Raw genomic sequence first — 10,219 nt, 5'->3', positions numbered from 1 at the left:
AAAAAAAAAAAAAAACAAAAGAAACAAAGAATGGATTCTTCCGATTTGAAGGTGGACATGTGAAAAATTCTATCTCAACAACTAAAGATGAAGAGCACTTTGAACATGGGTTGGGAGGAGAGGAATGATAAGGTTGTGATGGGATGACTTTGACCAGTTGGCAGCTTCATACCGTATGCAACCTGACATGCTTTTTTTCTGATGTTGATGGAGTATGGTTTGGGATGGGGCTGACTGCCCTTCCTGTTGGAGGGAATGCAAGGTTACTCTGCTTTTCCGTGAGATTATTGCTTGAATGATATGCTGGCTTTGTGCCTTGGAACAATTGTAACACTGGGGAAATGGCTTTTACTTGTCCTATCTGAATTTGTTGATTTGTACACAGCTCAAATCATGTGTAGAACATGTCCTAGATCAACGGGGCTGGAGTACTACCACAGGGGGAGTTTTTTCATACATATTTAAAGCAAGGAAATCATTTCAAATGCCTTTAAAAAAACAAATAAGAGCACTTATGCCATGAAAATTTTAAATAAAAAAAGGTCAATGTGTACTCCCTTGATTCCATCATTGCTGAGCTAGGAGTAGGAGAGAGGCCTATTATTCCGTAACTAGGTGAAATTGTCTGCTTCAAATTTCTTCAACTTTTCTAAACTTCCACGGCACTTTCATCGTTTGGCCCACAACAATTCCTAGCTGAAAAAATTGGTAAATCTCGAAATTTTTCTGAGAAAATTGGTCAATCGCTCCTTTTGGAAATCAAGTGGGGTTTTTGTCTATCTTCTAATTTGTTTACTTGACTTTCAATTTCCATTTTGGAACAGTATTTTTCGGCAATGAAACCCCCCAGTCAGACGCACGGTTTTCATTGTTTTTGGAGCCTAGTGAGCCTGCATTAATCAAAGGTCGAATTCCTACACTGTACAAGTTTTCGTTCAAAAAGAACTAGAAAGCCAAATAGGCTCCCTTCGGTATGACCACAACCCGTCCCCTGGATTTCCACGTGATTACCCATGTTTAGGGGTCGGTGGATAGAGTGCAGCAAGTGATTTCGGTCAGTGCTTCTGTAGCCTATGTCACCCTGGAATTGGAGATCCAGCGAATACGTCCACCAAGGGAATTGCCCACCCAAAGAAGCCAAAGATGATCAGGTTGGGAAATGTAGCGTGAATTTGTACATCCACCCCACCCCATGTGTCAATTAATCAGTGAACATTTATGGGATCCATTTATTTATTTTGAATGGATTATAATTATCATTACATATTGTGGCTTTTAGATCATTGTCTCATTCAAGCTTCATGTAAATCATGCAGACATGTGCATCTTGATTCAATGCGTTTTTCTTATTCTATGATTCTGATTTGAAAAATAAGAGATCCACTAGAAAACCAACATCTCATTTTCAACATTAATTAAGCAGTTGTGGGAATGAATAACGATGGTCAGACACGCGAGTCTCATGCTCGGACACCAAACCTAATTACAAGTGTTTGACACGATTACTTCCAAAACTCTAGCGTGTTTTTGCTAACATTAATACTAAACTTAACTACCATTTCACATATAAACACTATTTTAAATTTATTATTCATACCCATCCTCAGTTTGAGAATTCCAAATGATCAATATTTATCTGATAATTATAAAATGATTTTGTTCATTTCACTACTTTAATATAAAAGTTAAAATTCCAATTTTTGTACTATAAATATGAAGAGATACAAGAAAGAGAGAGAGATTTTTTTTTTAGGGAAGAGGATTCGAATTCATACTCTTAAAACAGAGAGATTATCTATTAATTAATGAACCAAATGTTCAAGTACAAAAAGGAAGAGAATTCAACTTTTGAAACTAAAACTCTTTATATAAGGAGAGATTATAACAAGCATTAAGTCAAATTTAGATTGTTGATAGAGTTTTCAAAGTTGTCATCACCTTACGTCCCTAATAGGATAGAGTTGTGATCTGATAATGAACTCCTGATTAACCAGCTGGATAGGTAGGGATCAATTATCAAATTGGGTGGCTTGATCTCTTCTCCTTGACAAAAGAAACAAAAGGAAATACAAACTACTCTGGCTAGATTACTTTTTCCTGCAACTGTAGTTATTTGGAGTACTTGTGAGTTTTATTAAACTTAAATTAGGCTGTCCTTTTCCAAATTGCCAAAATGTCACACTTGTGGACAAGGCATGTCTATTGTCCACAAAAGCGAAAGGAGGAAAGAGAGTCCCTCCTTATCATGGAACATGAAAACTGTTTTCAGTCTTTGAGATGCCCCAACTTTCTGCATCTTTTGTTCCTTCTTTTGTCTTATTCAACCAATCCCCCGCCGAGTCCTTCCAATTTCACTTCCAGACAACATTCTGTCCAAACAGCCACCCTCACCCACCTGCAGTCTCATATCACCTAAACCTAATTCCCTGTATTTTTCTCTTATTAATATTAATTAATACATCTTATATTATATATACATATACTCTGTTAATCAACACCACAAACAAACCCTAGCCTTGTTTGTTAATTTATTGGTCTATTTTTTTCTCTCTTTGAACTTATCATGACCACTCTCTCTGAAGTCTACAGAGAACATGCTATCCCCCTCCGGCATATCGTTCCCCTGGACTTCCACTCCGTCCGGACCGTGCCCGACTCGCACGTGTGGCCTAAATCCGATGACTTCTCATCCGATGACCAGTTATCAATCCCAATCATTGACCTCAAAGATCCCCTCGCTGTAAAACTTGCAGGCCATGCATGTGAAACATGGGGTGCGTTCCAAGTTATTAACCATGGCATTCCTTCGAATCTTGTTGAAGAGGTGGAGTCTGAGGCTCGGCGGCTGTTCTCTCTCCCGGCTCAGCAGAAGATGAAGGCGTTACGTGAGCCGGCAGGTGCCACTGGATATGGTCTAGCTCGGATATCCCCGTTTTTCCCAAAGTATATGTGGCATGAAGGGTTTACAATCATGGGTTCACCGGTTGACCATGCTAGGGCACTTTGGCCTAATGACAATGCACGTTTTTGGTAAGTCCATGCACTCTTCATGCATGCACGTACACAAAATTTGACGAAAAAAAATAAAGATACGGCTAGCCTTTTCCTGATACATTGAACCTTAATTTGTTTCTTTCATTTTTGGAGGAAGCAACTATCCTTTTTAACAAGTCTCGATATGGGTTGGTTTCTTCATTTAAAGCGATTTATCTTTGTTTAAGAAAAATGTTCTCACTAAGTGGGGACCTTTAATTTAGGCCCCTGTGATCTAGCTATTTCAAGGGACTTTAAGTAAAGCTACAGGTAATACTTAATTAGCCATGTCTGATATCATAAGCTTATTCATTCCTTCAAAATCATGTAAATCCCTTCTAACAATACCTGTCCATGTGCCAAACATCATTTGTCTTTAACTTATGATTATTTGTTAATATTAGAAATTGAAAGACAAAATAAGGGCAAGTTAAGCTTGACAGACATGATACACACGCATAATTTAGTACAAATGTTTATATATACATCCTTTAAATTTTATATCAGTCATTATCAATTTCATATTCAATTACAAGTTTTGGCTCGTGATGTCATGTACCTGGTCTCTTCTATAAGTAGAGAAGCCTCTAGCAACAAGGATCGAGTTAATAGCGTTTAAGTACCGAAGTGCACCTATATTATTGCCACTGTATAAAGTAAGGAAAAGTTAATTATATGTATACACTTATTTTTTTCTACCACATATATGTATATATTTGAAATATATTATAAATATTGATAGATAGATTAAATTATAAACTATTTTGTATTCAAGGTATTGTTTTATTTTGGTCAAAAGACATTGTTCTTTGTAAATTACGAATTTGATAAGAACGATGCATTAATTAAATTGATAAAAAAAATGTTTCTTAAGACAACACCTGTGTAAATTGTGTTATATACTATAAAGATATAAGCTTGCCCTAGTTCCGAATTGCAATGGGTACTAATCGAGGCGTCTAGCTCTCATAAACTGTTAGCAACATTAATTGCAAATTAATCCTAGAAATCCAGCCAAAAGTATTGTATTTTATGTACTAGATGGACCACATCCTAAATCAAAACCTCATTTCGAAATTAGGTTTTGTATTTAAAGAAAACCCTGGTAGAGTTCTAAGGTCATTTAAAAATTAGGTTTAGCACATCAAATAGGCTTGACGGAATTTCTCGCAGATATCAGTTCTGTTTTGACGAACAAGGTTAAAATGAAGAGTTCCAATTCTCTTTAATTTGTACCGTAAGCTATATAACAATTTACACCAGTTTGTTCATGCATTTATTGCTTGTCAACATATAAACAGCGACGTAATAGAGAGGTATCAGAAGAAGATGAAAGATTTAGCAGAGCAACTCACACATCTCATCCTCAAGTCATTGGACGTTTCCCAAGAAGACCTAAGCTGGGACGTGGGTTCACCCTCTACCGCTCTTCAGCTGAACTCTTACCCTTCGTGTCCAGACCCGAATCGAACCATGGGTCTAGCCCCACACACAGACACATCCCTCTTAACCATTCTACACCAAAGTTCCATAAGCGGTCTCCAAATCTTCAAAGAAGGAGTCGGTTGGCTCTCAGTGCGACCCATTCCCGGTGCCCTGGTCGTAAATGTTGGCGATCTTCTGCATATTCTGTCCAACGCTCGATTCCCTAGTGTCCTTCACCGGGCCGTCGTAAACCGAGATGGGTGTCACAGGTTATCCGTGGCTTATTTCTATGGAATACCCACAGATTGTAATGTATCCCCGTTGGCAAAGCTCTTAAATTCAGGCCATACACCTAGATACCGGTCTGTGACAGTGAAAGAATATATGATCCTTAAGTCTAAGAATTTCGAGGAAGCACTTTCTTTGATTGGAATTTAAGTTTGTAGCTTTTTAACATTAGTGGGACAAGTCAGTGTTCGGATTTTGTGCTTTTAGCTTGGCACGTTGCTAGTTGGCATTGCTAGTTGTAATTAAATAAAATTATCCTCCTTAAACTTTGCATTATTCTATGTAAAATTGAAATGTATATTGTGATTTTTTTTTTTGTATACATATTATCTTTCTTCTCAATAGAGTTTTTTTTTTTTTGGAAGAAGAAGGTGAATTTCATTATTTTTCAAAACCAAAGTTATATATAGAGAACATTACATACTTGCTTTACAGAAAAAAAACAAAACATTACATACTCATAAGACCCCTCAACAGATCATCCCATTACAACGGTTCCTATTATATGACTTTAAAATCTCATTAAAAACCTTATCATGGAAAAATCCACTGGGATAAAAACATATTAAGGAAAAAAAGAGTACTTTAAAAATCATGTATTACATAAATTACAATACCTCTAATCTCCCTTCATTGAGCTCACACATTTCTTGTCTAAGAATATATTGTTTTTATGTTTTAGCTAAAGCAAAAAAAACAGACTTGAAGTTAATTGCTTTTTTGTTACATTGTTGAGTCAGAAACCTAGTTTTAGCAATGAACAGTGAAGTGCTGGAATGACTTATAACACAATAGGCAAGCTTACCCATACATATATGGATATAAATAGAGAAATTACCATAATATGCATTTAGTATACTTTTCACCGACAAAATTTTCAAAATAATTATTGATATATAGACTATGATTAGGAATAGGAAATTTGACTGGCTGATTTTTCTTCAAACGAGAGACGTGTAATTTTGTGTAGCATTTTTTTGGGCACATGTTTTAAAAATTGCTCACATGGCATGGACCAATTATTTTGTCAACTCAAAAATTTTAAATATAATTTTATCTTTATTTTATTGGAGAAGCTGAAGAAAATAACGTAAGGAGTGTACTTGTGTTTTTTCTTACCGCTATTAAAAAATTTGACTATCTATTCGTCTATAATTATAAAATTACATAATTCTAATTACAGTTTAAGATTTAATTATGTGGTACCGACTACTTTTTATTAAGTCTAAAAGAAAGAAGATTCGAAATTGAACTTATATATATACTATTGAATTAAATTTTCTAAGTGCCGTACCAACTATTTTCTTCAAGCTAAATTTGTTGGCAAAGCTGTGGCTTATTTTTGTTTTTTAAGAAACTGTTTAGGCTTAATATGTAAAGCAAAAAGAAGGGGGTCCAACAAAAACGTGAGCAAATAACTCCTTTGCATGTTTTGGCTGAAAGTTCTTAGCATTCATAATTGCAACGAGAAATGCCAAATTTCAAAAATGGATCTGTTTTCTTTTCACTCCAATTCCCATGCAATTCATGACCTTTTTCTGGCTTTGCAATTTGTCGTCAATGTAATAGTAACCCATTATCGCATGGAACACCTTTTTATGTAAATTATATTTCTTAGTTATCCATGTCTGCAATTATTGGGAAAAACATACGACAGATAGAATATCATGCAAATGGTCACACTGAATGTTTGTCTTATCCTCACCTCTGTACTATTTCAGAATAGGGGATCGTCCGTCTGGCAAAATGCGTTACTCAGGTTTTTTATATGCACGAGTACAGCGGGATAAATCATGTCCCATCCTGTCATTGATCTCTGGTTTTTTCTGCTTTGATTAATGGTTGCATCAAATCAATGCACAGTACTCCAGAAACCCCAAAGTCCAAAACCAAAATCTTTCTTCCACTTGAGGACAAAAGAATCTTAAGAAATCGGGCTTTGTCTGCATTCCGACCCAAATCATGCATTTTTCACAATTATTACCAGCAATTATTGTTTCTTTTTTTACTCCCATCATCATCAACTTTATAAGTGTTTCTTTTGTCTAGTTGGGATATAATAACCAAAACTTTGTTAAAATCAGACTTTTTATGATTTGAAAGAATAATTATAAAAAAAATATTTTAAAGAAGTGAAGTAGTAATTATAAAAAAAATTTAAAAAGAAAAAATTTTTTTAAATATATATTGAGAAGTAAAGTGAGATGATCTATTTATAGATTAATAATTTCTTATTTAGATAGAATTTACAAGATAAAGATAATATTAAAAGATTAAATAGATAGATTAAATTTTAATTTTAATTTTAATTTAATTTAATCTACATTCAGATCTAAATATATATAACATAAATAGATATTCATAAAAATATTCATAATACTCCCTTTGAATATCTATTGTATTAAGAATATGCTTGTTAAAACTTTATTAGGAAAAAAACCTCAAAAGAAAAAAATCTGAGTGAAAGAAAAGGAATACATCATTCTTTTTAAGAATACGTTTTTGAAATACTATTTCATTTAAAGTCTTATCAAGAAAAATCTTAATGAAGGAAAAAAGTATAGTGTGTATTTTATTCCTCCTAATGACTATATTTTTTAAATCTTTAAAATGATGCATTTTAATTTTTTATACTAACTTTTCAAATGTTACAGTAAGAAGAACTTTGGTAAATAAATATACTAGATTGTCACTTGAACAAATTTGTTGAACATTAATATCATATTTTCTTGGAGATCATGAGTAAAGAAGAACTTTGACGAAACATATTTTGTCTTATCGCTTTTAATGTATCATTCCTTTAACTGGGCTATATAAACAATATTATCTTCACATAACGTTATTAGCATTTTTTTCTTGATTGACAAGCTACACGTTTCTCGAATATTTTTAATTACATATTTTACCAGACACAATCACAACTTGCCTCATGAATTATCAAAATTTTTGTAAGGTTAGAGGAAATAGCAAATATAGTTTGTTTTACAGAACTTATGAAATAGTAGTACCTCCACTTGTAAATAAGTAACTTATTTGGGATCAAGTTTTGTGTGGCTTAGATAAATATTTTGCATCTGTATAACCAATTAAATTTAATTTTGATACATTTGAGTAAAATAAACCAATGTCCATTGTTCTTTGAAAATATTGAAGTATATGTATTTAATTTCATTTTAATGTCTTTGAGTTGGAGAAGAACTATATCTTGCAAATATTTACAGCAAATGATATATTATGTTGTGTATTGTTAACAAGATACATTAGTGCTACAATGACACTAAGATATGTTACTTCAGAACTAAGAAATTTTTCATCATCCTCATGAGGTTAGAAAAGGTCTTTGTCACATTCAGTGACTTTACAACTATTGGTGAACTCAATGGATGTGCATTATCCATATAAAATTATTTTAGTACTTCTACTATATAATTTGATTAATAGACAAAAATTTTATTTGTCCAGTGCTTAATCTCGAGACTTAAACAAAAGTTTATTATTTTCAAAGTCTTTCTTCTTAAATTGTTTCTTCATATAATTCACGGTTATTGATAACTTTTCGAAAGTTTCAATAATATTCAAGTTATCAACAATTATAATATATTCATATCCAAATCTCTTTATAAAGACACATAGGTATATAGGATCATTTTATAACACTCTTTTAATGAATATTTACTAAGACGATTATACCACATGTGTCCAGATTTTTTTAATTTATATATATTTATTTAATTTAATTGAATAATTTTTTGACAATTGTGTACATGCTTCAAGTAATTTGAATCCTCAAAGAACTTTTATGTAGATATCGATATCAAATGAACTATCTAAAGAGATTGTGGCTACATTCATTAAACGCATTTCAATCTTCTCATATATTGTAAGAGCAGTTAATATAGAATTATAATTGCATTCACCATAAGATAATATATTTCTTCATAATCAATACCAACTTTTTGGGTAAAACCTAACGTAATAAGCTATGCTTAATATCTCATAATCTCATTTTTCTCATTTCGTTTTTACAATTTACACTCCACTGGTTTCACACCATTTGATATATGGATTATACGTTCAAAAGCTTCACGTTTTGCAGGTGAATTCAATTCCACCTTGATTGCATCTTTCTATATTGGCTAATTATTTCTATTTTTACATTCTTCAATATATCAAGATCTTCATTTTCTTTCATAATATTTAATGCAACATTATATACAAAAATATTGTCGACTTTTATTTTATTATAGTTTCATTTTTTCCTATCATGAAATAATTTATTGAGATCCCTTTATTTTTACTTATTTCAGGTACTTAAATTTCTAGAAGTTTATTAATTATGTTAAGGGTCTCATCTAGAGTTTCTAGGTCCTATTTTTGATAATTTTGAATATTTGTTTGTTTTCTTTTTTAAAAATTTTATCTTTGAAATCAATTGGTCTTCCACACTTTTGGTATGCCTTGTCTTACAAAGACATCAATTCTGATAGAAGGTATTGTAGTTGATATATGAGATTTTGTTATTCTTTTTAGGCCAGTAAATACATTTGACAACTAATTTATTATATTTTACAAATGAATTATATTTTTGAACTTCAAATTCACATTAATTTGTGTGAGAATCGCAACTAAATAATAATAATACATTCCAAGATATTTTTTTTTCGACTACTTATTTTCTCTTTTTAAGGTTAAAAAAATTATTTCATCAAAATGATAATCAGCTAATATTGCCCTGAATAAATCTCCTGTCAAAGGTTTTAAGTATTTAATGATAGATGGAGATTCATATCCAACCTATATTGCTAATCTTCTTTGATGACTCATCTTTGTACGTTGTGGTTGAGCAATTGGAACATATACCGCACAATCAAAAATTATGAAGTAGGAAATATTTAGTTTTTTTATCATAAACCAATTGTATAAAGGAGAATTTATAATAACTCGTTAGCCTGATGCATACAAGTGCTACTGCATCCAAAATGATATGCCCCAAATAGAAATTGAGAGTTTAGATTTCATAAATAATATCTTTATAATCAATTGAAAAGTATTTAATAAAAAATTTTGCTAGACTGCTTTGCATATGAACATGAGCAATAGGCTATTCAACTAATATATGGTATTTATTAAAAGCTCGAGATGTAAATTCACTAACATTGTAAAGATGAAAAGTCTTAATTACATAATTAGGAAAATTTGCTTATAAACAAATGATTGCAAATGTCAAATTACAAGTTGATAATAAGTACACGTGTGATCATCTAGTCTATGTATTGATTAAAACTATAAAAGATCTAAATAGTTCACATGATGGATATATGAATCCACATATATCATTATGAATATGTTTCAAAAAATATAGGAGATTTAGTTCCAACTGAAACTAGTGATGGCCTTATAATTAATTTGTCTTAAAAGTAAGGAACAAATAAGAATTCATTAAATTGAAAAATCTTCTAGTTTTTCAATAGAT

General features: G+C 31.9%; 1 protein-coding gene across 1 annotated transcript; it reads left to right on the top strand.

Moving 5' to 3' along the window:
• Positions 1-2,159: 2,159 nt before the first annotated feature.
• Positions 2,160-5,088, top strand: LOC110411663 (gibberellin 3-beta-dioxygenase 1-like). The gene is made up of 2 exons (XM_021421918.2): positions 2,160-3,030; positions 4,335-5,088. Exons 1-2 carry the CDS (start codon positions 2,564-2,566, stop codon positions 4,894-4,896), a joined length of 1,029 nt encoding a protein of 342 aa, XP_021277593.1. The 5' UTR covers positions 2,160-2,563; the 3' UTR covers positions 4,897-5,088.
• Positions 5,089-10,219: the final 5,131 nt, after the last annotated feature.

Source organism: Theobroma umbraticum, unplaced genomic scaffold (assembly GCF_002168275.2).
Source record: "Theobroma umbraticum cultivar Fairchild unplaced genomic scaffold, ASM216827v3 scaffold_56.0, whole genome shotgun sequence".
NCBI classification, from domain to species: domain Eukaryota; kingdom Viridiplantae; phylum Streptophyta; class Magnoliopsida; order Malvales; family Malvaceae; genus Theobroma; species Theobroma umbraticum.
The sequence above is the reverse complement of the archived record's forward strand: the minus strand, read 5'-3'. Positions and strand labels throughout refer to the sequence as shown.